The sequence below is a fragment of the Rhinolophus sinicus genome, chromosome 7, assembly GCF_057876585.1.
Source record: "Rhinolophus sinicus isolate RSI-liver-muscle chromosome 7, RSI-T2T, whole genome shotgun sequence".
Lineage (NCBI taxonomy): Eukaryota > Metazoa > Chordata > Mammalia > Chiroptera > Rhinolophidae > Rhinolophus > Rhinolophus sinicus.
The window spans coordinates 42,563,901-42,590,800 of record NC_142507.1 but is presented as its reverse complement, the minus strand read 5'-3'; the positions used below and the strand labels follow the sequence as shown (position 1 = coordinate 42,590,800).

The 26,900-nt window shown below is 59.9% G+C and overlaps 1 protein-coding gene across 1 annotated transcript; it reads right to left on the bottom strand.

The window, feature by feature from the left end:
- Window positions 1-200: 200 nt before the first annotated feature.
- On the bottom strand, window positions 201-23,488 carry CELSR2 (cadherin EGF LAG seven-pass G-type receptor 2). Its single transcript, XM_074319102.2, has 34 exons — window positions 20,056-23,488; window positions 14,994-15,641; window positions 12,786-13,008; window positions 12,275-12,390; window positions 12,016-12,104; window positions 11,458-11,615; window positions 10,879-11,042; window positions 10,604-10,729; window positions 10,076-10,242; window positions 9,482-9,769; window positions 9,221-9,395; window positions 8,861-9,002; window positions 8,566-8,686; window positions 7,944-8,127; window positions 7,664-7,765; window positions 6,842-6,936; window positions 6,402-6,611; window positions 5,747-5,930; window positions 5,533-5,661; window positions 5,268-5,448; window positions 4,935-5,102; window positions 4,710-4,836; window positions 4,403-4,603; window positions 3,941-4,115; window positions 3,499-3,611; window positions 3,294-3,373; window positions 3,078-3,204; window positions 2,863-2,985; window positions 2,170-2,297; window positions 1,855-1,943; window positions 1,562-1,753; window positions 1,258-1,428; window positions 931-1,165; window positions 201-605 (listed from the first exon to the last, which is right to left on the bottom strand). Exons 1-34 carry the CDS (start codon window positions 23,354-23,356, stop codon window positions 578-580), a joined length of 8,760 nt encoding a protein of 2,919 aa, XP_074175203.2. The 5' UTR covers window positions 23,357-23,488; the 3' UTR covers window positions 201-577.
- Between the last annotated feature and the right edge of the window lie 3,412 nt (window positions 23,489-26,900).

Here is a 26,900-nt window from a genome sequence, read left to right as displayed (position 1 = left end):
ACACTCTACCCTGACACCCCTGCCATACTGAGGCCCGCCGGGTACAGCCTGCAGGGCTCGCCGCCCTGGGTGTGTGTGGCTTTGTCCTTTCCTTTTGGTGATGGCAAATGAGGGGCAGGCCCCCCAAGAGTCCCTCTCCTCCCAGAGGCACAGCAGATGGGAAACTGAGGAGAGGCTGGGGAGCATCCTGGGAGGTCCTATCCTCTTTGGGAAGGGAAAGGGGAGTCAGTTTCCAGCATATACAAAAAATTAATCCCTGAAGTCATGAAGAGTGGAGATCCTTTTTTAAATTCTTTTTTTTTTTCCTCTTTTCTGAAAAACTTTGTCTTGGAGATGTTGGCCCCAGGGGTCCAAAGTGCAGTGAGGGGGATGGTGGGGGAGGGAGTTGGCACTAGATGGCCTTGGGTGGGGTGGGTGCCCCTCCTGACAAGGCCCAGGCTCCTCAGATGGACGTTTCGTCGCTGCTGCGGGCAGGCGGTGGGGAGCAGGGCAGGATAAAGCACAAGACAGGAGTGGGGCATGAGTGCAGCTGGGGAAGGTAAGGGAGCCTCAGGGTGTAGGAACCACTGGCCCAGGGTTAATGCAGGAAGTTAAAGAAGAGAAATCTGGAGAGGCAAGAAAGGAAAGTGACAGAAAAGGCAGACAGAGGGTTAGTTGGAGCAGAGGAGACAGTGAGAAGCTTCCACCAGAAGAAGGAAACAGAAAAGCAACACCAGCTCCCCACCCTCCTCACTTTGCCAGATGCTGGGCTGGGTCAACCCCATGGGCACCATAGTTTGTGGGCATGTTGCCGTAAGGGAGCTGGGCCACACTCCACCCGTGCGTCCACTGACTGCCAACCAGAGCAGGCCGGGGAGACCTGGAGGCAGCTCGGAGCCCAGCGGGGGCCTCTTCAGGCTGTACCCTCACCGCCCGCCCGGCCACACTCACTCGGAACCTGATGAGTCCTCATCCACTGTGCCTGCCTTGATGCTCATGGCGATGGGCATGACCCCGTTCAGCTGCTCCTGGAGACTCTGCCGGGGTGGTGGGCGGGGAGGGGGCCCAGCCCTGCTGCCCTCGCTGACTGAGGAGCCCCGAGAAGACCCCGTGCCCTGCTCCAGGGGCAGCCGTAGGAGGCTGCTCTTCTCGCTGATGGTGGGCAGACACTTCTTCTTGAGGATGCCTGTGGGGCAGGAGGCCAGGCGCCATGAGGAGCAGGCGGGGAGAGCCCCATCGGCTGCAGGGCAAAGGTGAGGCGGGAGGTGGCCCACTCACCTTTGTGAGGTTGGGCAGAAAGGCCTGGAAGGGGGCCCAGGGACCCCTCCCAAGGCAGGACGTCTCCATTCTCCCGCGGCCGCTCCTCACAGGCCCCACTGCCACCACTCTCCTTTGCTGTGGTCCCAAAGTCTCCGGGCCAGGGGGCCTTCCCAGGCCCGGGGCCCCCATCTGCTGGAGAAAGGCAGTAGATGAGGCCCAGAGAAGGCAGACGTCTACGGTAGGAGAGTCACCACCCTAGTTACCTCCCAGGAATCCTGCCCTCCCATTTCCCCCAAAGGCCACAGCCCTGGCGCCGGCCCACCCTTGGGGGTACTGTGCAGGGGCAGTCTCTCGGCCCCAGGCCCCAGCAGGCTGTCCCAGCCCGGCTCTCCAGGGAAGGCGGCTGCCTCCTCCTCTTCCTCTTCCTCCTCGCTGTCTGACGAGTGGGTAGAGGCATAGGAGCCACTCTGGTCATCTTCCAGGGACAGGTCACTGTCAGAGTCTGTGTCAGGATCTGGGAGGTGGGAGAGAGATCACAGCTGGCCTACCTGCCTCTGCCTACCCTCAGCAAAACCCAAGCCGCTGCACCCCCACCTGAGGGGCTTCCGTCCTCACCATGCTGCTGGTCTTGACCTTCCAGAAATAGGCTGCCTGGGTCCCCCAGGCCAGGGGGCCCTTGACCAGGGTTCAGTGCGGACTCCTCCCTAAGAAGACAAGGCCATGCTGGAGGGGTCCGCCTGGCCTCTTGCTCAGTGTCCCATCCTCATCTCTCCTGGGTTTTTCAGTTCCTACCCCATGTCCTTTATGGCTCCTAATCCAAGCTGCCGCCAGTGTCAGCCATGCTGTACACTCCCAACAGCTGCCTGGCCTGGGCCTGGCACACATGCATGGTGTTCTCCCCTCCCCGGCCCTCCCGTCGCCAGGGCTCACCTCAGCAAGAAGGGGATGTAGCTGGGCTGACTCTTGCCTGAGCGACTGGCGCTGTGCAGAGAGCCAGCCGAGTCCCCGTAGGGCTGGTACAGCCGCCCATCCACGTACGGGCTGGGGCAGTTGTAGGACTAGGCAGGAAACAGAGAGGTGGGTAAGTGGAGGAGCAGGATGGGGTGGCCCCAGGCTGGAAACGGAAGGGCCGAGGGAGCCTGCGCTAAGTTCTACCTCCCACACACCCAGGTCTGGAAGAGAGAGGCACATCTGCTGCCTCCCATCCCAGGAGCTAGTAGTGCTTGTGGCTCTGCCGTAACTGTGCCAGTCTTACGCACACCCAAGTACCCTTGTATAATGTAAAAGACGGCACCAGGAATCATCTCCTGAGAGCATCCTGGGAGTGTAACGGGATTCTCAGGTGCTGGGCATTCATGAGCTCATGACTTGTCTTGGCCACGTCCTCACCTTCTACTTCCATGCTCCACACCCACCGCTCCCAAGTCAAATCCTCTTCCTCACCCCCATGCCGCCTTCTCCCCAGACTACACGTACCATTGCTACTTCCCTCCCTCCTTCCCAGGAAAGGATGTATGGATGGAAGAAACGTGGGGCCAAAGCTCAGAGAACAGGCTCCTTGGGCCTCTTGCCTCTCCCTCCACCCCTCCACCCCTCCACTTCCCTGAGCCCTGGCTCCCTCACCGAGGTCAAGGTAGACTTGGTGGTCAGAGCAGGATCAGGGCTGGGCTTGCGGCTGCAGGCAAACTTGAGTGCTTTCCGGACCTCCTTGCTAAGCACCACGTAGGAGAGGAAGATGAGGGGGCCCTAAACGGCAGGAGGCAGCAACTGTCTCAGTGCTTATTCGGGTACCCACCCGCCTCCATGGATCTCCCACAGGCAGGGTCTAGGCCAGGTACCTGGATGCAATTGCAGGCAGCAAAGAGGTAGTGGAAGAGGAGGGTGTCGCTGTTGACGGAGAGCAGTGCCAGCAGCCATGCAGAGCTCAGCAGCAGGAGGACAGTGAAGGAGGGCCGCAGGCCCGAGCTGCGGAGAAGGGCAGGCTGTGAGTGCGGCCAGGAGGCCTCCCACACCACTGCCTGTCCACGGCCCAGGCACTCACACCCCGTACTCACACAGGGCCTTTCTTCTCAAAGCCCTGCCGCTGGGCAGCACAGGAGGCCCGGGTCGCCAGGATGTACAGGAAGACACTCATCTAGCAGGAGAGGGGGGGATCATCAGAGGACAGACAGCTTCCACCCCACAGGGGCCTGGCAGCCTCAGCTGTTCCGAACAAGGATTCTGAGGACACACTCAGCCCGCTCACTTTCTAGCACTTACCGAGACAGCGAAGGCCACAGGGCCAGCAAAACTCCAGATGAGTGTATCATAGATGGAGAGCCAGCAGAAGTCAGGGTTCCCATAGCCCTCGGGGTCCAGGCCCACAGCGAGACCTGGGAGCATGGTGACAACAGTAGGGGAAGGGGTGGTCAGGGCTTGGGAAAGTCAGGCGGTCAAGTGGGCTCACAGGGCCAGGCACGGGGAATGACGGCTTCTGTCCACCATCTGTCCCTGCCGTCCTCTCACCGAGGGCCGCGTATGTCAGCATGGGGGACCAGCCCTCAGGTGGGGGCCTCTGGGGCCAGGTTAAATCAGAGGGACACCTATGGAGAACTTAGCCTGTGGCATTGGGATGTGGAGCCTGGGACATGGGTGGGGACAATGTGGCACGGAGGTGGACCTCGGCATGCAGAACCGTGAGGCCCAGGACGAGGGCGGGTACCTGTGATGAAGGCAGGCACACCCCAGCCCAGCATGTAGTAGAAGCGCATGGGGCCGGCATTGACGTCGCGCACCTCCGTGAGCGCTCGGTACAGGTGCAAGGCCTCCAGCAGAGCCCAGGAGAAGGTGCAGAGGAACAGGAAGTGCAGCAGGATGGCGATGACTGTGCAAGCGAACTGAGGCCCCAGGCCAGGTCAGGGACTGCCCGGGGAGCCCCCAGGACATGGAGTCTGCGCTCATCAGGCAGAGGGGGAGGGCTTGGGTGTAGGGAGGTGCTTCAGGGGGAGTCTGAGCCAGAGGAAGGCACTGCTGGGGTGCTGGGGAGGTAAGGGGCACTGAAGAAGAGGAAAGCATAGGCTCTCTGTCAGTTACTGCTGCAGGAGCAGGGGTTGACAGGAGGGGTGGGGAGGACTCCTAAGGGAGCCTGGGAGGGCTGGGAGCTGGGCGAGGAGGGACATCTTACAGGGAGGTCAGCCTGGTTGATTCCCAGGAGGAAGACCAGCTGAGCCAGACCCAGGGCGGCAGTCAGGTTCCTCCGGATGCCGTGCTGGTTGGAGCGCAGGGCACGCAGGAGAGCGAGGAAGAGGAAGGTAAGCAGCAGGGCAGCCAAGGTGACCCCTAAGGCCACATATGTCAGTGTCTTCAGTGGCAGGATCTCCCCATTCTGCAGGATGGGCAGCAGAGGACCAGGGAAATTAAGAAGGGCCGGGTCTGAGCACCCAGCCTGGGCTCCCACCCCCAGCTCTGCAGCCACCCCTTGTGGGTCCAACCTCCCGCCGGGACACGTCCATGAGCACGGCGAAGCTTGTCATGTGGTTGCACTGGCAGCTGACGTGGCTCTCATTTCGGAAGACGACTTCGCAGCCTCGGGCTGACCAGCCACCTGTGCCACTGACCCTGAATGAGGGAGGCTGAGTCAGGAGACAGGCGGGTGGGGAGCCCAAGGGCCTGGGCTCTTGGCCCAAAGCCTCGGGGGTAGGGCAGCGCAGGCTCACAGGATGGAATGGTTCCAGAAGACACAGATGGGCTTGGTCCGCTCCTCTGTCTCCAGCAGCCGGAACTGCACGGTGACTGGCTTGTCCAGGGCGCGGGGCAGAAGCTCCTCGTCGTCATGGACGCTGATGCTCACCACCGGCGTATTGATGATGGGGCGTTTGGGAACTCTGATGGGGGGCAGGCAGGTGCACGGTCACCATGGGAGTTGTGTGACTGCGGCACACCCCTCACACTCCAAGAGGCCCCCAAACCCTGGTGCTGCTCTACGCCTCAGCACTCACCCTCCCAACCCGCACCCCCGCCCCCACCAGTCCTACCCCTTCTCTGCTCACCTCAGGCTGCGCTTGTCCGGATCATAGTTATGGGGCAGCAGCCCTGCCAGCGTGCGGTAGATGATGACACTGGCTACAGCCTCCCCCTGGCTCAGCTCCGGGTGCCGCCGCTGACGCCGTGCCAGCTCCTCTGGCTCCTGGGCCTCTCCAGGGCCCGCGGGCCTGACCACGGGGGGCGTTTCTGGGAGCAGAACAGTGTCCACTCAGCTGGGCCCTGCACAGATGCCCCAGCCTGGCCCGACCCTCCCCTGAGGCCCCCACTGACCTCTGAACACAGACTCAGGAAGAATGACCGTCGTCTCGAGGTCCGGGGGCCGCTCCCCCCGAAGTGCCTCGTAGCGGGGCAGCTTAGCGCCAGCGAAGTTCCCCTTGTCCAAGCGCACTACAGAGATGACTAGGGAGGGGTCACAGGTCAGACCCCGGTGAGGCCGGCAGGTCCCCAGCCGGCCACCCTTCCCCGCCCCGGGCACCAGTCTTACCGATGTTGGGCGTGACGATGGTGAAGGGGCTCAGGTAGGTGTGCCGCATGTTCTGGGCCAGGGCGCTGGCATAGGCCTCATAGTGCTGGAGCAGCCAGGCGGTGCCACCCTCCGTCTGCTGGATCAGCTCCCAGTGCCGCTTGTTGGCTGCGTCCAGGAGGGCGCTGCCCACCCGCAGCAGATTCTGGGGGTGGGCATGGTCACAGTGAGCGGTGCCCGTGGCCCCACACCTTCTCATCCCACCCCCAGGCCCCAGCGTGTGCCTAGACCAGCTCCGCTCCCCACCCACCTTCCCTTCCCTCTAATCCTTCCTTCCTCCTCACTCTTTAAGCTGCCCAGGCTCGGTGCCTGGACCTGCACACAGGTACTAAATGCGAGCAGGGCCTCTGCTCTGAGAAGCCCAGTCAGACCAGGCCCCATGACAAACATTATTTTCTATGGGCACTTGGTGAAAAGGGTTGGGAAGAAGTGTTTTATATTACCCCAGTGCTGGGCCACGGCTTGGGAGATCTCATGGAGGTCTCATGCCAGCTGGGAGCTCCCCAAACGAAGGGGTGTGGAGTGCTCCCCACGCTGCCCTCAGGTTGCCAGGAGCAGGCTCACTCACCGTGACCCCACCTAACCATTAGCCAGCCCTGCCCCCTCCAAGCCCCACCTCGGTGAAATGCACATCCTGTGTGGCTGACAGCCCGAAGCCCCGCTGGGAGCTCTCATGGGCCAGCAGCCGTGTGGCCAGCTGGTAGGCCACCTTGACGTCACTACCAAAGTAGCCCGCCGTGTGCTGGGTGGCATTGCGCAGAAGCAGGGCCAGCTGCTGAGAGCGCCCGGAGTCCAGGCCTGACTCGTTCCGCTGTAGCCGCTCAGCCTAGGACGGGGCCAGACAGGAGGGGAGAGGAAGAGGGTCAACGCAGGAAGGTGGCAGTGAGGTACCCAGAGGGCAGAACTAGAGGACAAGGGCCTCCGGAAAGGGGACAAATGGCCTCTCCAAGAGGCAGGGGCTGGAATTCCAGAATCCTTTCCTCAAAGCTGGGTGGGCCAAGTGAGACTGGGTTGGGGAAGAGGAGGGAAGAGATGGAGACGAGGAGGTTCACTTACAAAGCCCTTCAGCTCTGAGAAGGTGACTGATGTGCAGTTGAAGAGGTTTGGGGGGAGCCATCCCCTGTGCTCATCACAATGGCGCACAGCGGTCCCTGGAGAAAGGAAGCCATGGGGGCTGCCTCAGGGAGAGACACAGGAGGCCACCAAGACCTGGCTGAGAGGTTCTGCTGGGGGCCAGCACCTCTCGGCCAGAGACGGGAGACAAGCGACCAAGGGCCCTTCCTTTCTGCAGCCCAGGTGAAAATGGGAGGACAGGTGTGGGAAATGGGAAAGCCTCTGCCAGATAAGCCCAAACAAGGGCTACAGGAGCACAGGGCACGGGGCCTCCTTGAGCCGCCAGACGTCGCTACCCCTCTCCCGCCACCACCTCGTGCTCTCAGCCGCTCTCTGCTCGTGAACTCCGTTCATTGTCAGTCTGAGGACCAGTGCCAGCCTCCATCCCAGGCAGGGTCCCCTGGGACAGCTCCTCACATCCCCTCCTTCCCAGACTGTCTGGGGCCATAACTGCAGGACCAGGCGGTGAACTGAGTCTGGGAACCACGTGGGATTCATCTTAGAATCACCAGCACCCAGCCCCCTCTGCCCGGCACCCTGCTGGTTTCTCAGCACTTTTGTTAAAAGTCTAAGATTTAGGTGCCCCTCATTGGGGCACCCTTGGGAGCAGAGGAACTGTGAGCTAGGAAAAGATGGTATGTGGAGTCTCCAGGACCTGGAGGCCAGAAAGGGGGTCCCAGGATCTGTAGCTAGGGGCTTCCCACCCTCCCCCCACCAATGAGAGGCTAAGTCCTCCATATCATATCCTAGGCATCCAGCACCTACCAAAGGAGCCTTTGGGGCAGGGGGCAGCAGCAGGCAAGCCGAAGCGGGTACGGGGCCACCAGATCCCAGCCTCGATGGCCCGTGGGCAGCTGTCGTAATTCACTGCCAGGAAGCACACACAGTCATTCAGGAGCAGCTGTCCCCCTGCAGCTCTGCGCAGGCTCCCCAGCCCTCCCTCACCATCTTCAGGCGTGCCACCAAGCCCTGCTCCTGGCCTCCCTGGGACTCCAGGACCTGGCACACAGTGGGGAGGGCCACCCACCCATCGTGGGAGCCCCACCTTCACAGCCATTGGTGGTGACCTCAGCAAAAGGGTTGTCACAGCGGTCGCACTGGCGCCCAATGACCCCTGGCTTGCATGGACACTGGCCGTCCTCAGGATCACAGACTCGAGACAAGGAGCCCGTGGGATAGCAGTCACATAGGAGGCAGGTGGGGCTGCCAGGGGGCCGGTAGTGGTTCTCCTGGGAGGGAGGAGGAGGAGGAGGGGGATGGGGTCACTGGCTCAGGCTCTCTTCCCTGGACTCTCATGGATCCTTTCAGGTGTGGCCCCTCTGGACAGAGGCTCCCTGACCTCAGGTCCCCCTGAGAGTGGTTCAAAATATTTAACAACTGGTAATGATCGGGAGTTTGACCCATCCGTGAGACACCAACCAGTCAGAACAGATGTGAAACAACAAGTCCACTTGGCCCAGAGCTCACTGCTTAGGTATCGGTCTCGGGTCCCCCCAATCCCCAGACACGTGAGGACAAAGAGTCACTTGCCCACCCTGTTAGAGCAAAGGCACAAAGCCCTCAGCTCTCTGCAGGCAGGCTTTCCCCACTGTCCCCCATCAAGGGTCCAGGAGGTGTAGAACAGAGGCTGAGGCAGCCACTGTGGAGGCCTAGGGTGGGGCTGTCACCTTGCAGTGGCACTCGCCACTTGTTTTGTTGCAGTCTGGGTCAAAGCCTTTGCTGACGTCACAGTTGCACGGGCCGCACGTGGGGTGTCCCCACCAGCCTCGGGGGCAAGGCTGGTCAATCCTGCAGAGAAAAGCCAAGGCAGGCATGAGCTCCCTCTGCCACCCCCACCTGGTATGGCAGATATGTGGCCCTTCTGACACTGGCCATAGCTCAGCCAGGTTCTCAGTTCTCTGAGGGACACACGAGAGATAGGCTGGCCACTGAGACCTGCTGCTGCATGCCTAGTCCACTTACCTGGTCTCACAGTACGGCCCAAGGTAATTTTGGGGACACTCGCAGGTGTAGCCATGGGGGGCACTGGGCTTTCGGGTACACGTGGACTGGTGCTCACATGGGTTCAGGTCACATACATTAGTACAGTTGTCACCATAGTAACCTAGGGCCAGAAGCACAGGAGACACTCAATCCCCACCCTCCCTCGGCACTTTCGGCAAACCGGCCTTCATCCGCTCCTTCCACTCTGACCATACTAACTTTGTCATGAAGGAGACTGGATCTGAGCGATGTGACGATTGGCCCCAGGTCACACAGCAGAGCCAGAGTAAGACCCCGGGCACCCGCTATCGTGCCCATTTCCCTGGGTCCCTGACACACCTGGATCACAGCTGCAGGAATAGCTGTCCCAGTCATCGCTGCAATAGCTGTTAGCAGGACACGGGTTCGAGTCACAAGGGTCTGGCAGGCTACAGCCTGGCTCCACATTGATGCTTTCCCCACGGCTGGGCTCCAGGCTGCTAACACCCTCGGGTGTCTCGCTCACCCGCACCCCCTGGGAGGAACAGGGGCAGAGTCAGTCCTCCACAGAGTGGGCTTCCAGGTGTTGGTGGGGCTGGGGAGGCCGGGCGAGATGCTCACCTGCAAACAGCCCCGGAAACCACGGGCCACACCACTGGCTGGCCCAGGCACGCCTCCCACCGTAATGTTGCTCAGGTGCAGTCCATGCAGCCGGGGGCCCAGGTTGCCCTCTGCCTGCTGCTGCCCATAGTCGAAAGACAGGATGGCGTGGCCGGGACCCCCGCTGGCTCCAAGTGCCAGCTGTGCATGGTGCCAGTCGCCATCATTGGCCCGGCCTGGCTCCAGCTGGAGAGATGAGGCCTGTAGCCCTGTGCCCTCCACACTCAGCACCACGTGGCCCTCCCGCAGCTGGCACCAGGAGGAAAGAAAGGAGTGTCATCAGATCGCCTTAATTGGCTCTGCTTCCAGCCTATCATCCCCGTTTGCAGTTTGCAGTTTGCAGGACCACCAAACCCATCCTGCTGCGCTGAGGCCAGAGGACAAGGTGTTATTTCCTCCAGGCCCAATAGATGGAAGCAGTGATCCACTGAACGGATCCAGCTGCCTTTTTATTTCCAGCAAAGAAAAGACCCCGCCCAGCCATCTCTGATCAGCCCTCCGGAGGCTCCAGCAGCCTTGGCCAGGGCCCACCTGCCCCCACGCCTCCTGCATCACCTGCAGGGTTATAGTGCTGCGCCCCCTGGTGACGGCTTGCAGCAGGACACCGTCGGCCTGGCGTGTGCGGAACATGAGGCTGAGGTGCCAGGGCTGGGAGATGGGCAGCGAGAGGCCGTGCCAGGCCACCAGGCTGCTGCCCAGGAAGCGCTGAGGGTTGGCCATTTCTGGGGAGGCAGATAAAGGCAAACTGAGGGGAGGGTGCAGCCCAGTGCCCCAGGAGATATGGTGCCCAGTGATGGCGGCTCAGTGGGAGGCAGGGCACTGCCTCTCCTAGTGCCCCCTCCCTTGTCAGCCACGCCCTCCAGAGAATCTACCTGCCCTGGACCCGCCCCACACTGTGCCCAGGCCTGCCTCTGACTGGGCCCTTTGTCTCCTGTGCTACCCTCTCCGAGCTCTGCCCAGACACGCTTTTCCACCCACAGCGGGCTGGGCTGGGCCCTGCCCAGTGCCTGCCCCGACCCTGCCAGTGTTCCCAGCACTGTTGACAGCTCCCCGGCCTCGGCCTCTGACACCAGCCCCTCCTACCCTGGGCACAGCTTTTGCCCCCGAAGCCCAGAGGGCACTCGCAGCTGAACGCATCCCATTGATTCACACAGGTGCCCCCATTTTGGCAAGTGTTGCTGTCACACACATTCTTCTTGGCAGGGCAGCCTAGAATGGAGAGAAGAGGGCTCAGGCGGGGGTCCTGTGGCAGTGGCTAAAAGGGGCTTCAACACCCTGCATGCAGATGTCCCGTAACAGGTGTCCCCTCCTTTTTTGCAGGTGGCTCCTGGCCTTGCTCCAGCCGCAGGCTCCCATACCAGGCACAGTGCCATTGTTGGCGATGAAGTTGGCCATGTCCACGTGCTGGCTGTCCACTTGCAGGTTCCTCATGCAGCCCACAAAGTGCCGTGTCCGGACAGGAAAGCTCTCGGGCAGGTCAGGCACCCCGCCCAGCAGCAGGGGCCCTGTCAGGTCCAGAGACCTGGAGAGAAACAACAGTGGCGACGTGACGCAGAGTGGGCCGCTCGTGGCTCTTCCTTCTTCCCATGTCCTGCCGCCAGGCCAGAGACGGGAAGGGCCTCAGAGTCCAAGGGGCCCTGCAGGGCAGCACCACAAGGAGGGGAGGCACCCCCGACCTGGACTTGCTCTCCTTTTATACCCACCCCCTCCCCAGACAGCTCCACAAGGCCCTGCTCTAATGCCCCAATCTTGCCAGCTACCACGCACCACCCCAGCCGCCTGCAGAGGGCTGAGCGGGGACTGAGGGAAGCAAGGTGAGGGCAGGCCCCCATGTGGTTTGGCTCCCATTTCAGTGCCCCCTGAGGCCCATCTCTCAACCATCAGTCCCTGCCTGGCCCTTCACCTCACCCTGTCCCCCTGCGGTCTCCCCTGCTTACTTCTTGCTGCCACCCTGGGTGCCCTGGGCAGCACAGGAGTAGTTGCCCAGCACAGCTCCAAAGCGCAGGGCCACCCCTGTGTCACAGCCATCCACGGTCACCACAGCCACCTTCTGCTCGGATGGGCCCTGCGGGAGCCCTGTCTGGCCCAACAGTGGCTGTGGATAGGGAAGGGCAGAGAAGGGAAACAGTGGGCAAGGAGCCCACGAGGTTCGTGTGGACCAGACTCAAAGACACCAGTGTACAGACACCCCTCTGTGCATACACATACATATATGTGCATATACACGTGTGCTGACAGGACTGATGAGCTTAAGTCAACATCCTTCCTCAATGTCCATTCAAGTTTGGCTGGCCTGATGGAACGGGGAGTATCGAGCACTACCCAGCGGAAAGGAAACGGCCCAGCAAGGTGGCAAGTGCCCACCTCCCCCCCCCCCGCCCCGTTCAGCCAGAAGTGCCATGACCAGCCCCCCTGAGGCAGTGCCACCCAGGTCTGGGGGAGCACCTGAGCCAAGGACAGAACCCTCCAACTCCTCAACCCCCTCCCACACTCACCTTATTGTAGTATTTCAGCTGTACTGTGTGCCACTGGCCGTCACTGACCCCTCCAGGCACAAATGGGGACACAGTGGTGGTTGATTCCCCTGGGGAAAGGACCAGGTGAGCTGGGACACCAGACGAGGACTGGGCATGGGGAGGGTGTGCTCACGCGCGGCACTGGGCCCAGGTATGGCTAGGAGAGTGAGTCGGAGTCAGGGGCCAAGAGACACGGGGCCTTTGGGAGATGGGCAAGGACACGGGGTACCCGGGTCACCTGCAGAGAAGGTGAGCTGGACCTGCTCCTGGATCACCTCGAGGGCCACAAAGTCATGCTTCTCGTTGAAGCGCCCGTTGTACAGCAGCAGCCCGTCACGCTCCTTGGTGGCAAACCTGAGCGGGAGGTGGGGGTAGGGGCAGGGAATGGGGCACCCACCTGGACGCCAGCACCCCAGCCACCTAACTAGCCCTTGAGCTTACACAGTATCATCCAGAGGGCGGGTACCCTGGCCACGGCCATAGGCCATGGGGCTAGAAAGTGGAAGATGAGCTCAAAGCAGGAGCAGAAGCAGAACCCTAGCATCCAGGGTGGGGTAGGTGGGGTAGGTGGGTCCCGGCGGGTGAGGAAGATTTGCTGGCAATGTGCACAGACAACTCCAAGTGCCGACCTGGCTCTGGCAACCACCTGCTCCAAGCACATTTGCTACCTCACCTCTCCCGTTGTCGGGGGAACAGGAGGCACCCCAGGCTCCCACCACGCTCCCTCCCCAACAGTGCCAGCCACTCACGAGAGGGCCAGGGTGAAGTGGAAGCGCTGGCGCAGGCCACGGAAGGTGATGAAGGAGCGGGCGGGGAAGCTGCGCGTGGTCACCTGACAGTAGGGCTTCTCGAAGTCTCCGGATGGACAGTCGCACTTGAAGCCGCCCACCAGCAGGTTGACGCAAGTGCCCCCATTCTTGCAAACACCAGGGGTGCAGCGGCCCGAGCGGGCACTCACCTCGCAGTGCCCACCTGGGCAAGAGGAAAGGCAGGGTGAGGACCAAGTCCCTGAAAGCAGGAGGGGGAATGCAACTCCTCCCCACCCAGCAGTACCTCCCATGCTCTCCTGTGGGCCCCACAATATTCCCAAACTCTCCCAGGCACCCACTTCGTCTCACAGGCCCATCTTCTCTGAGAAAGCCCAGCCCTTCCTGGCACTGTGCTTGGCCCACTGGGCCATTCTCACCACAATCCCATAATACCGCTCTCCCACAAGTTCCTTGAAGCTCCCAATCCCAGTTCCTGTTTTGGAGCCTAGAGAACAGGGCTGTGAGGTCCCTGACCGTAAGGCCCAGGTCCCAGTAGCCTTTGGTGTCAAGGCTACCAAGCAAACTTTCTGGCCACTGCAGGGGTGAATGCAGGTGTTCTGGCCCCTGCAGGGGTGAATGTGCATGGAAGAAGGGCCTGCAGGACAGCATGAAGGCTGGTGCCAACCCCCACTTCCTCCCTCCCTCCCACTGGTGCTTTTGTCCCCGTCAGGCGCCAAGATCACTTTCCCTCCCTGGGGATGAGACCAGGCTTCCACTTAGATTTGTCAGAGTTATGGGGTGTGTGTATGGGCGGGGGGAAGCTGGGAACTCTGCAGGAATGGGCCAGGGAACTCTGACTCTGAGCCCTGGGGTCCAGACTGAGGACCTCTGTGCATTTGGGAGATGCTGAGAGGGAAGGGAACTGAGCCCTGGGAGCAGACCAGGATTCAATGGAGGAGCTGAAAATTCCAATGGGAAAATCTACCCCTTTCTCTCCCTCACCATTCCCAGATTCTAGAGATAGGTTCTCAGCTCCTGTGCCTAGTGACTGGCTCTTGTTTCCATGGAAACTGTTGTTCGCCTACTCCAAGCCCCCCCTTACCATCCTCCTGGACAAAGACTCTCCTCCCCTCCTACAAGCCCACCCTCCCCTCCCCCCCACCCACAGCAGCAGCTGAGAGGAGTCAAGTCTGGCAAGTTCTGGGCAGGAAGATGCAGCAGGGAAGGCAGTGGCGCCTGCCTGCCACTGCTGGCAGAGCTGTGGGCATGGCTCTGGAGAAGAAGGAGTGAGGCCCAAGGCACTGCGAAGGAAGGGCCCAGGGGGGTGGGGAGCAGAACGGGAGTCCTGAGGAGAAAAGGGAGCCTGCAGGGAGCACAACGCAGAGGCAGCGAGCAACCCCAGGTCATAGGACAACAGGAAGGCCTCCTGGTCAAGACCCTTTTATGCACCTGGGCACAGTATAGTTCGTCTGCTCAGGGTCACCCAGGTATAATGATCTTCCAAAACACACCTACCCCCTGCACCCAAACCTCTCCAGTGTCCCCTCAATGCCTAGGAGAAAAGCACTTGCTGCAGCTCAGAAAGGTAACTCACTCAGTGCGGGGAGGGGGGGGGATCAGGCTCTAGGCCCAGTGTCACTTCTAATCAAGCTGTGAGGTAAGACCTGGAGTAAGTCACCGGATCTCAGAGGTCCCTTAAATCACAGCCAACACTTTCTACAGACCAGCTCTTTCCGTGTATTAAATTAATTAAATTAATCCTCACAACTGCCTTATGATGTAAGTAGACTCATTATCTCCTTTTTAAAATTAAGGAGGTACTGAGAGGGTAAGTAATTTGCTCAAGGTCACATGGCTCCTAGTGGCAAAGCTGGGTTACACACCCAAGCAGGTTTGCTCTAGAGCTAGTGCTGACCTCAGTTACACCGCCTGGGGGGAGAAGGGTGGCGGAGAAGGTCTCCCCTCTCTGCCTTCCTCAATAGGTTGTTGCAACAGAGCAAGTGGGATTTGCGAATGGCCAATGCAACCTGGACCTTACTCTGTAAATGAACCCTGTTCTTAGCCTGGTTTGTGCTTGCACCATACACAGCCCTGCTCCCCCTCCCCCTCCACGCCCCACCCCCCACCTTCCCAAACCCCCCTACCCCCCAAACCCCCCAACCCTGTCTCCCTCCAGGGACACCCTGGGGTCCCCCTCCCTTGGCTCACCCGTGTAGCCGTCGCGGCAGAGGCAGGTGTAGCCACCCTCACGGCTGCGACAGCGCCCGTGGGGGCCACAGGGCCGCGAGTAGCAGAGGTCTACCTCGGTCTCGCAGTAGTCGCCTGTGAAGCCGGGTGGGCAGCGGCAGCGCAGCCCCCCAACCGGGTGGATGGGCCGGAAGAGCACCGAGGAGGAGGCGATAAAGGGCGCCGAGGAGTCGAAGCGCAACACCGACACACAGCGCATGTAGTTCTCGCAGGGCTCACGCAGGCAGATGTTGTCGTCGAAGGGCAGCACGCGCTGCGCCGAGATGGCTGTCAGCAGGCTGCGGTTGAGGTACAGGCGCTCCTGAAGGTCTTCCGACGGCAGGAAGGGCGGCCCGCCCCCGGGGCCCGGCGGCTGGCCCACAGACAGGCTCACGTTGAGGATGTGGCCGCCAGGGGCGTCGGTGTCCCGCTGCACGTTGAAGACCACCACGTGGTCTGGGGGCGTGGCCAGCGTGGCCGCCACCGCCTGGATGAAGAGGCCCAGCAGCGGCGACAAAAAGCGCTCCGGTGACATATCCTCCAGGCGCAGTGTAATGCTGTGCGTGAGCATCTCGTCGGTGATGATGGTGACCCGCAGTGCGCACTGGGCGGTCACACTGTGCACACCATCTGCAGAGAGGCGACATAGGTCAGGACCCTGCCCATGGGTCAGGCTGGGGAGGGCAGGGGTGCCAAGCCATAGACCTGTCCCTGGGTAGCAGCACGTGAGGGGGCAGTGAAGGAGGGCTGAAAACCAGCCAGAACACTCCTGCCTTGTTCAGTTGCCAAGAAGGGGCTCCCTTTTTCAATTGGCATAAAGGTGTCCAAGGAGGTCTGTGTATGTCACCTGTGGGCAAGTTGCTCCTTGAGGATCAGCCCCACAGATGCACTGAGATTCGATTTTCAGAAGTTCTCTTTGCATACTTTCCCCAAACCCTCTGTTGTAAAGCATGGCACGTCTTTTAATGTTTGTGCACCTTTTCCTGCCCAAGCCATGGGTTCTGCTCCCTTAAACCATGGGTCCTGTTTCCTTATACCAAACTCGGGTATTCCCTGCACACGAACCCTATTTCGCCTTTTTCTTACCTCTCTACAGGGCCAGAGCACCATGAGAGACCCAAAAGTGTAATCCTCTTGCCCCCTCAGCCCCTGTATCTCAACGCTACTATAACCCTTACCCTGGCTGTGCTCTCCCCTCCCCCACAACCGCAGAGAGTGGGGGATGAACTGGGTCAGTGGGCCACCCGGTCCTCCTCCCACTGAGCGCAATAGCTGCTTGGGCGCAAGCCCACTATCTCCATGGCAACGCCCCACACAAAGCATTCTTCCCGCCCAACTCTCTGGGCTGCTGAGGGTAGCCTGGGGGGCCCCACCCCAGGAAATTCAGCTGAGCCACCTTACCAGTGGCAGCACCACCCAGTCCTGATGTTGATGGAAAGGCCTGGGCAGCTCTCCTCCGGGAGACCCCAGACAGAGGCCCCACTGGGTTGATCTCTCCTCTGGCCCTAGGGCCTCTAGCTACTCATCACCCACTTAGCTCAATACATTACATCGAGTTCCTGCCACACCCCCAGGCCGCACACTCACTTATAAACAGCTAAGTACTAACACTCTGCTACCTCACGCCACCCACACACCCTAAGCCCAGAAATACCACACACACCTGAAAGCACACAATCACATGGGAATGGATTTTGTTTAGGTCAATAATAAAAGCTGGAGGCCAAGGGGAGGGGGAAAAGGCCTGGCAAGGATATCATATTTTCATTTACTACAACGTCCTGCACATAGTAGGTGTTCAGTAAATACTAAGATGTTGATGAGAATCTATTCAGTATCCATAGTGAAGAGATGGTCTTTAAAATATAGCAGGAGGGGCCCTGAGCAGATAGAAGGAAAGACATCCTAGGAGGAACGGGGCAGGAGATGTTTCTGGGTTGGGGTGAAAATAGAAGAGGGGTCTGGAAATAGAGTCTGCTTCCATGTCACACCTACTTGAGGGGGCTGACTATACTGGGCAGCTCAGTTGAGGCTGGGAAGCCATCTCAGCCATATCTTCAGCTCACTGCCCACCTGCCCCCCAGCCTCATGGCTGGAGACAGCTGAGGCTGGCCTGCTCTCATCAGCAGGCCTGCTTGTCACTACCCACTTCTGCTCCTCCCACTCATCTCGCAGCTACTGAACAGGCTACTCCTTTCTACCTACCCTAGCCAGCTGCCAGCCCACAGTCCTCTGAGTTTTCTAACGTGCCCTCAGCTCACCTACTCCGGGAAGCCTGTCCAGATTTATGACCTTAAGCTTTACTTTCCTCCCTCTTTTGGACCCCTGTGTACTCAGGTTCAGAGCTGGCACAGGGCTCTCGTGTACCTGGTGGCTCTGACCAACTGTTCCATGAGGGGAGAGTCCCTCCAGGCAGAAAGCAGCCGAGGAGTCCACACAGAGTGCTCCGAACTGATTAGGGAGGGGAAGAGGCTAGTCAAGGCCAAAGAGCAAGAGGACCTCACTATCATTCAGCCCTGGGAACAAGCACTGCTCCCTACATCCCCACTCTGCCATCCCAGGCCCCGCCTACTATGCTCCTCGCCCACTGTATCTCTGTTGCTCCCCATCTGGTCCACCATCTGTGGCCACCTGCCCCCTCTGCTATTGTCCCCCATCCCCAGCAGTTAACCTATTGCTCTCTCTTTCCTTTTGTTCCTCTCCCTTGCCTTGACCTGAGTCGCCCCTCAGGTGCCAAGGCAGTGGTGGGAACAGGGATAGGGGGTGCATTGCCTGAGCCATCCTCCTGGACATGAAATGGTTTGGATGGGTTGTGACCCCAGGAAACACCACCTGTGCACAGAGCCCAACCAGCCACACCTGGAAAAGTGCCAGGTCCCAGACTGTGGCAGAGTCAGACGCCAAGTCTCTCTTCCCCTGGCAGATGTGCCAGGGAGGTTGCAGGCCTGGAGGAGGTCTGCCACTCTTGGCGTCAATAGACCATGGACAGGTGCTCCTGTGTGTCCTAGCAGAGTAAGAAAGAGGCAGGGAGAATTCAGGCTTGAGGAGAGACCTCCAGCCCAGGCTAGGGCAGCTGCAGCCACAGGGCACAAGAGAAGGGGAAATCAGAAAGGCAGAAACACGGAAGAGACCAAATGGTAAGACAAAAGCCCAGGAAAAGAGCCAGCAATGGAAGAAGTGGGAGAGGAGGAAAGAACCTCACAGAAAATGGCAAGAGGGTAATGGAGAGGGGCAGTGCAGAAGGGCACCCCTGGGCAGAGGTAGGAAAGAAAGAAGAGACAAAGAACAAGAGAAGGAAAACAAAGGGGCAGTGGGAGTCAATTCCCCCTCACCCCAGCCTCCCTGAACTTTGGGGTTGCCTTGGTGACTGCCTCCAAGGGTCAGGGCTGGAGGGAGTGGGTGCGGCTAGGGGTGGAGGGCCAGTGAGACCTTCGTCTCTATCCCAGAGGAACTGAGGTCTGGTAGGACTCAAAGTCTGGGTGGCGCCTCCTCTGCCCCTATCGTCAGTGCCCTGCCTCACTCATCTAGGGCAAGCTGAGGAGAGGACGAGACGGAGAGGCTGTCCTTCCTGCTCCTTCCCAGGGCCTCACCTCCCAGCACAGGGAAGGACAGGGATACAGGAACTCCAGCCTCCTTCAGCCTCCGCCTTCCTCCTCCTAGAGGGGAAACTTAAGCTTTGAGAGCCACAGAGCGATGACCTCTAAAAGCTCCCACACCCTGGCTCTCATGGGCACCAGAGGAGTGGGGCAGGAAGGACCATAAGTCGGAAGGAGGCTGAAGCCATACCCTGCCTCTCACGCCTCTTACTCCCTGGGGTGGAAGTAGAAGCCTGCCAGGCCTTCCCTCCCTGGTGCGTCTGGAGTGGGGGTACATGACCCATCCATCCCCAGGGTACAGTTAACAATGGATCCTCACAAGTATCCCAATTGTTCCCAGGCTTGGGAAAGGGGCTCAGCAACCTAGGGCCGGCCCCTCCTTGCTGCTGCTGCTCACTGCCCGTAGCTGACAGAAAAGACACAATGCCGCCCCCATCCCAACTCTCCTCCTCCAAGCCTTCTGTCCATGGAGTCTGCAGGCTGAGCGCTTGGCCAAGCAGCAGGAATGCCCCTGCCTGGGTCCTGGCCAGGCTCCCACGCCCCGGGGCTCTGTTCTTTCCCCACCAGATCAGGGGGTTCTACCCTCACAGGACACTGGTCCCCTGGCTCACCCTGGTCCCACACCGTATTTCCCAAGCCCAGGCTGTTACAACCAGCAGGAAAGGCCTGGGGTCCTAAGAACAGCTCATGGGGTGGAAAGCGGGCCCAGGAGCCCCTAGCCTGCTCCTGGCTTCACTGCAGCCCCTCCCCCAAGCCGGACCGAACCATAGCCTGTGACAGTGGGGTCTGTTTGGACAGAGAAAATGAGCTTTAGCCTCACTTCCTGCGAGATCTCTGAACGGGGAGCCAGGCCAGGCTCTTTCTGCCTGGAGGGAAAAGAATGCTAGAGACAAAGTCCCCCTCAGCTGGGAGCCAGAGGGGCCCAAAGAAGCGAGACAGCAGGGTCCTGACCCCACAGCAGCGGCAACCCTGTGCCCCATAGCCCTCAGCTCTGTATGAGATCACAGGAATATCCTGCTAGCGTGAAGGGGTGCTGAGGGGACCCTCTTGCCTCTCCCTGTCACAGTCCTCTCCCCTCCCCTCCCCCAGCTCCCCTGGCCTCTCAGTCTTCCACGCGCCTTTTTTCACAATTCTTGGCAGCCATAGCCAGGGCAGTCTCACAAAACTTCCTCTAGCATGTCACAGGCTGGTAGGCAGGGGGCAGCCAATCGAAGCAGCCCAGCTCAGCCGGAGCTGCAGACTAGCCCAGCGCAGCCCTGGGCTGCAGACGAGCGGGTGCTTCAATTGCTGCCAGGACTCCAGGGGCTTCTTCCCAACCTGCTTCTGCCCCTCAACCTCTGTGCCAGGCACCAGACCGAGGGGCAGGTCAGCGGTTCCTCCTTGGTCAGCCGCCCAGGCCCTCCCCTAGGGGCCAACCGCACCCCAACATCACCTGGGCCCTTCCTTACCTGATACCAGCACACTCATGATGGCCTCCAAAGGCCGGTTGTTGTCCAGGGCCCGGCTCAGCCTCAGCTCGCCTGTGGAGGCGTTGAGTAGGACCAGGCTGAGTTCATTTCCCCGCTCAAAGCTGTAAGTCAGGCTGTCTGAGACGTCAGGGTCGTGGGCAGGCACACGGCCAATGGCACCTCCAGGGAAGCTGCTCGAGCGGTTGGTGACATAGTTGTTGAAAAGGATCTCAAAGTTGCCCAGCACTGGGGGGTTGTCATTGCGGTCAAGCAGACGGACGTGGACGGTGGCGCGGCTCACCAGGGGCGCCGACGTGGCCTGGATGACCAGGATGTATTCAGGCCGGTCCTCGTAGTCCAAGTCCACCAGAGCCGTCAGCTCCCCGGAGAAGATATCCAGCTGGAAGACCTCAGGGATGTTTCCCTCCACGATCTGGTACATGATCTGGGCATTGGTGCCTTCGTCAGGGTCCGTGGCTGTGACTCGGGCCACAGCCAACCCAATGGGGCTGTTCTCTTCTACAAATACATCAAACTCATCCTGCTCAAAGACAGGTGGATTGTCGTTCACATCCAACACAGTGACTGTCACTTCCATGGGCGTGCGGGCTGGAGGCATCCCCTTGTCCACTGCATAAGCCCGCAAGATGTACTGGGCCACATTCTCACGATCCAGCCTCCGCAGCGTCCGCACAATGCCAGATGTAGATTCTATGATAAAGTCACCATCTCCATCATCGCCCCCTTGGAAGGTGTAGAAGACCCTGCCGTTAAGGCCAGAGTCACGGTCAGTGGCTGAGATCTGCAAGACGCTGGTGAAGGGGGGCACATCCTCGTAGACACTGCCCTGGTAAGAGTCCCGTAGGAATTGAGGGGCATTGTCATTTACGTCATTCACCAGGATCTCCAGATAGGTCGTGTCCGACTTCTGCGGAATGCCATTGTCCCGGGCGGTGATGGCCAGGGTGTAGGACACCTGGTCCTCATAGTCCAGCTCCGCTTGGGTAGTGACGGCCCCCGTGTCTGCATCGATGCGGAACTGGGGGATGCTATCCTCCATAAAGTAGGTGATGCGGGCGTTCTCACCCGTGTCCTCGTCCGTGGCACTGATTAGCACCACCGTGGTGCCTGCTGGCCGGTCCTCATTAACATTCACCGTATAGTGGGAACTCTGAAAGACGGGACGATGGGTGTTGGCGTCAGTGACATTCACCACCACCTGTGCGGTGTCCTGCCGCGTACCGTCAGAGGCAGTGACAGCCAAAACATACTGCCGCTCAAGTTTGTAGTCCAAGGGCAGAGCGAGGGACACCAGCCCGCCACCACTCTGGCTGGTGATGGAGAAGCGGTTCCGGGTGTTGCCGCTGGTGATCTGGTAGGTGATGACGCTATGGGCATCCCGGTCCACGGCCGACACGGTCACCACACTGGTGCCCACAGCTGCATCCTCATTGAGCCGCACTGTGTACTCTGGTTGGGTAAAGGTCGGGTTGTTGTCGTTGACGTCCAGTATGGTCACGCTGACACTGGCCGAGGCAGTGAGCGCCGGGGTGCCATGGTCTCGGGCTTCCACCCCAAAGCTATAAAAATCAACTTCCTCCCGGTCCAGCTCAGCAGCCACAGAGATCCAACCTGTGCCATTGTTGATGGTGAAGGGGAAGTCGTGACCAACTCCCTCAAGGCGGTATTCCAGGCGGGCATTGTCACCAGCATCAGCATCGATGGCCTGAACGTGGAGAACCAGGTAGCCTAAGGGGACACTCTCCAGGACAGTAGCCTGGAAGGGGGTGCTGACGAAGATGGGGGCATTGTCGTTGATGTCCAGGACCTGTACTGTCACCAGCCCAGAGACATTGGAGAGCGGAGGCCGGCCGCCATCCTGTGCCCGAACCCGTAGAGTATACTCTTTAGTCGTCTCATAATCAAGAGGGCTGACCACATCCAGGGCCCCAGTCTGGGCGTCCAGGTAAAACTGGCCCCGAGCATTGCCACTCATGATGCTATAATGCACCAGGGCGTTGCTGCCCTTGTCTCTGTCTGAGGCTGTGACTCGGAGTACCGGGGCCCCCGGGGTCACATCCTCCCGCACCTGGACCACATAGCGCTTCTCACTGAACTGGGGGGCATTGTCATTGTCATCCTCCACAGACAGGAAAACAGAGGCTGTGGCCCTCCGTGGACTGGGGTCCCGACCCTGGTCACTGGCCTCCACTGTCAACTGGTAGGATTCCACCTCTTCCCGATCCACAGGGCCACGGGTTCGGATCACCCCAGAGCGAGGGTCAATCTCAAAGACTTCTGAGGGGCTGCCGCCAGGCCCCTCCAGCAGCCGGTACAGAATATTAGCATTGGGAGGGGCGTCACCATCTGTGGCTCTGACAGTCAGCACCTCATAGCCAACCTCCAGGTTCTCCCTAAGACTCTCCTTGTACTCCTGCTGCTCAAAAACAGGGTCGTGATCATTGGTGTCCGTCACCAAGATGGTGAGCGTGGCCAGGGCACTGCGCCGGGGCATGCCATGGTCCTGCGCTGTGACCCTGAACACATGGGTGCTCTTGGTCTCACGATCCAGCTCCTCAGCTGTGGTTACAGCGCCAGTTATGGGGTCCAGGGAGAAGAAATGGTTGGAGCGGCTATCAAAGAGGGCATCCATGGTGTACTCAAGCCGACCTGCCTCACCCTCATCTGGGTCGATGGCTCGCAGGGATGCCACAGGGGTACCTGCTGGCTGGTTCTCAGGCACTGTGGCCTGGTAGCTGGGGGGCTGGAACTGGGGGGCTGTATTCACGTTCCTTTTCCGTCGCCCGCCGGTGGATTCTTCCGCTGACCTTTCCCCTGCCCTGAGCCCTGGGTTCTGCACCAGCTTGCAGGACTGGCATCTCAATCGTGGGGCCTTCAAGCACGGGTGCTTGTCAGGAAGGGTGAGCTTGCCCTGAGGGGAAAGGTGGCCTCCAATGCCCAGGAGGCGACAGCTCCAGGGGCAGCCTTCTGGAGCTGGTGGCAGAGGGATGTGAGCCCCGGATTCTGGACACCAGACCCTCAACCCATCGTGGTGGGGCACCAGATGGCCAGTCAGCTCGGTCCCAGCTTCCCTGCAGCGGCTGGTGTAGAGCCAGAGGTTCGAGGATGAGGCCGGACAGAGCCAGCCCACGGGGGCACAGGCCCCCGAGGAGCCGCGTCCCCCGGTCCCCAGGGAACGACAGGGCCCCACTTCGTCTCCCAGTAGTGGCGACAGCAGCAGCAGTAGTAGCAGCAGCGGCAGCGGCGTGGGAAGGGGGGTGCGGGCCGCCCGGCTCCGCATCTCTCCCAGCTCCCGGCCGGGCGGGTCAACGGCGTCTGCGGCTCCTCCTCCGGCTCCTGCCGGCCTTGCCGCGCCTCATGCCCGGGCCGGGGTGCCGGTCCCCGGGGGCCACTCGTGCGCCCCTTAGGGCCTGTGCGTTGATGGCTCGGCGGGGCCGGCGCAGCGCTCTCATGCGCCGGGGCTCCCACCGTTCGCCGAGCCGGGCCTGCACCCGGGTCACCCCGACCACTGCGGGCTTCCGCCGCGTCTCCACTTGCGCACCCGGCTCTCGCCACCTGCGCCCTCAGGCCCCGCGCGCCCCAGGCCTCGCCGGCCCCCCGATCCCCCGAGTGTCCCCTCCGCCCCCGCGAAATCGCCCACCTGCGCCCGCGGAGCTGCACACCCGGACCCCGGCCCGGACCCTGCCGCCCCCGACTGCCCCGCGCCGCCCTCTCACGCCCCGCGTCCCCGCCGCGGCTGCTGCTGTCGCCGCGGCCGCGGGCCCAGCCCCAAGCTCCCTCGCCTACCCGGCGGGCGGGCGAGCTCTGCAGAGCCGCGGCGGCGGCAGCGGCGGCTCATTACCATAGACCTGCTCGCGCCGCCGCCGCCTTAAAGTGGCGACGCCAGCCGCACCGAAGGAGGTGGGCCCCACCCAGCGCCTTCCCCACACAAGCTCTAGGATTCTCGTTGTCTAAAACCACCCCTCGTCCGTCTGTCCCAGATCCCTACCACCTCCTAGAGGAATTAACAATCAGAAGCCAGAAAGACAACGATAATAATGATGGTACTATCCTAAGCATGCTTAGAGGTTTTCAAAACATTTTGAAGGGCTCTCAGCAGCCAAGTGCCCGCCTTACAGCATCTATGCCGGCTGGGTGCTGCTGACTGCAGATAAGAGCCCTCACTGCTGCCTCTCCCACAGGTCTCTGGTCAGACTGAGCTAAAATGGCCTTTCTGCACAGTATAAAGCTTCCTCACACCCCACAGACACCCCACCTCCTGGGAATGCACAGTGCATGCGGTCCTGAGCTCCACCCCTCCGAGAGGGTGTTGTGTAACCAGGTTGCCCCCTGGGAGTCCTGCTGCTGGGCAGAATGACCCCAGCCTCAGTTGGACACCACCTAGGCTTTTCAGGGGGAGGTAAACTGGGAGCGTCAGGGCAGAAGCCCGCTGGTATAAACAGGCTGATGTGGCCAGGTTCGGAGGCCCAGAGAGGGTGAAACCTGTACAAACTCACAAAGATGGCTAGGGATGGAGCCAAACTTCAACACAGGCTTCCTGGATCCTAGACCAGTGGTTTCACTGCCCAACAGGGCCTCCCATCTGGAGAGATGACCTCTTGCCCCTTCGCTTCTTCCCCGTCAATGTCCAACTACCACTCTCCTCCTTCCACGGCAGCTTTGTGACCAGCAAACAGCCCGGCCCCGTGCACAGGGCTCCTGAGCCTCTTCACGTGCAGGCGCACACACTGGACCTTCCACCTGAAAGGGGTGTGGGGATTCCAGGAGTCCTGGGGGAGGTCCTCTCGTGGAAGCCGACCATAAAGAAAAGCCAGGCAAGAGTGATCCAAAAGGGGATCCCCTCTTTCATACCCCAACCAGGAGTCCCCATCTAGGGTCCGCAGGGTCAACTGGATGAGCAGCAAGAGACCTGTTCAAGTGGTACAAGGGCTGGGCTGGGGAGACAGCCAGGGCGTTAGTCCCAGGCCCACCACCTTCTAGCTGTGACCTTGGCCAAATTCCTGTGCCTCAACTTCACCTTCCAAAAATGAGGGGGGTGAATCAAGTCAATGGTTTTCAAAAGTTTATTTAGCAGTAGAATCCTTTTTTTTTCAAATAAAATCCAAAGTAGAGGCCTAACGTATAAAACCAATAATAAAGGTTGTGCCACAGGATTGAAGTGGAGGTCAGGGTCTTGCCCCACTGCTCCCCGCAACCAAGAAATCCCTGGGCCATCCTGTGCAGCCTGAGGGTCTAGAGGGACCCAATTTGAAAAAGCGTTGGACTAGACGCTCCCTTCCAACACTGTGCTCTGGTCACAGCAGTGTCACTATCAGTGGGTCACAGCTGAAGAGCCATGGATCCCTTCTCAGGGGCCCCAGGGCCAAGGAACTTCTGTGCGACCACCCAGTGATGCCAAGAATGAGAAACCAGCTTTTCTCTTTCTCCCAGGGGAAAGGAAAGGAGATGGGCCTCAGGGACCCCAAGAGGGATTAGGGTTAGACTACATTCCTGGCATTGTGGGGGATGGGATGAGGAGGAGAAAGTGGGTGAAGAACCCACGGCTCAGGGGAATTCTCTCCCCTTTGATAGAAGACGAGCTCTTTCCCTGTGGTCAAGGCCGAGGGCAGCTCCAGTGGCGTAAGCAGCCTCCACTGGGCTCTTCCTCTCAGGACTTCCTTTGAGGATTCAGGGGTTGTGTGGGCATTTTGCTCTTCACCTAATAGCCATGTGGCATGGGGAATGTTCGGAAATTATACCGTGTGTTAATTATCCTTTGAATCAGGGTTGGGTAATGAGACTCTCACTTCTGTGGAAGGGCCAAGCCAACACATGGAGAAATTGTAGCTCCCCGTTCATCTCTCTCCCTTTGTACTAAAATGAGCTTCTGGGTGGGAGAGAGCAGCAGCCGTGGCTCTGGATCCTGGACCGTGGCTCGGGAGCCTAGCACTGAGGACAGGGCTGCCGTGAAAAGCTTGGTCAGGAAGGGCCCCTCCAGGACTTTGGCCTTCCAGCCTAAGGGCAGACAGGTTGGGGGAGGCAAGGAACCCCTCCCTTCATCTCCAAGCCTGTTTGGCAAATAGTCCTTATCTTCTCCCCACCCGGACCCCAGGGCACAGGACAGAACTGCCTCCGCCCCCCTCCCCCCCCAATCCACTGTCACTTCCTCAGCTACTTCCCCCTCCCAAAAGCAGGAAGGAACTTTCCAGCTGTAAGGAACATTTAGACCTCTCTCCTACATGGGAGAAAACCAAGGTGCAGCAAGATTCTGGAGTCTGTTCAAAGGGAATTTACTGTTTTTCTAGGCCAAACCTTCCACTTGACAGTGGAGGCTCTGGAAGAAAAGTAACCTGTGGGGAGAGACCGGGGCTCTCCCTCAGCTTTTATGGGATTTCCTCTAGAATCCCCCAGGGATATGGAGACTACAGCGTGCACAAGGCATGGCTCTCAACGGGGTAGCATGGGTGAAGTGCTCTAGGAGCAACTGAGACAGAAAAGGCTAAAGGAATTCAGAGAAGAGAGCTGTGAGGGTTGAGGAAATCCTACAGGGCTTCCAGGAGGAGGTGGGACTTAGGTTGTCTCTTGAAGAATCAGCACCTGCATTTCTGGCAAGGGGAATTGATCATCAAACTCATTTAACCTATAGGTTAAGAGTCTTACCCAAGGTTACACAGCTAGTAAATGGCAGACCTGGGATTTGAACCCAGGCAATCTGGCTGCAGAGTCCGTGCTCTTCTTATGTAGTTACTATGAATGAATAAAATGTGAGTAATGCGTTGGTTGAAGCTAAGATTGGATTGGGACCAATTGCCTGCTTAGAAGGAGGGGTGTGGAGGGAGGCTGCT

Coding starts and splice junctions, on each gene's coding strand:
- CELSR2 (XM_074319102.2), bottom strand. CDS start 23,356: ATGCGGAGCCGGGCGGCCCGCACCCCCCTTCCCACGCCGCTGCCGCTG. Junction 6,937..7,663: donor CTGCCCCAAAGGCTCCTTTG/GTAGGTGCTGGA, acceptor TCCTTTCTCCAG/GGACCGCTGTGCGCCATTGT. Junction 5,449..5,532: donor TCCTGAGTCTGTGTTCAGAG/GTCAGTGGGGGC, acceptor TTCTGCTCCCAG/AAACGCCCCCCGTGGTCAGG.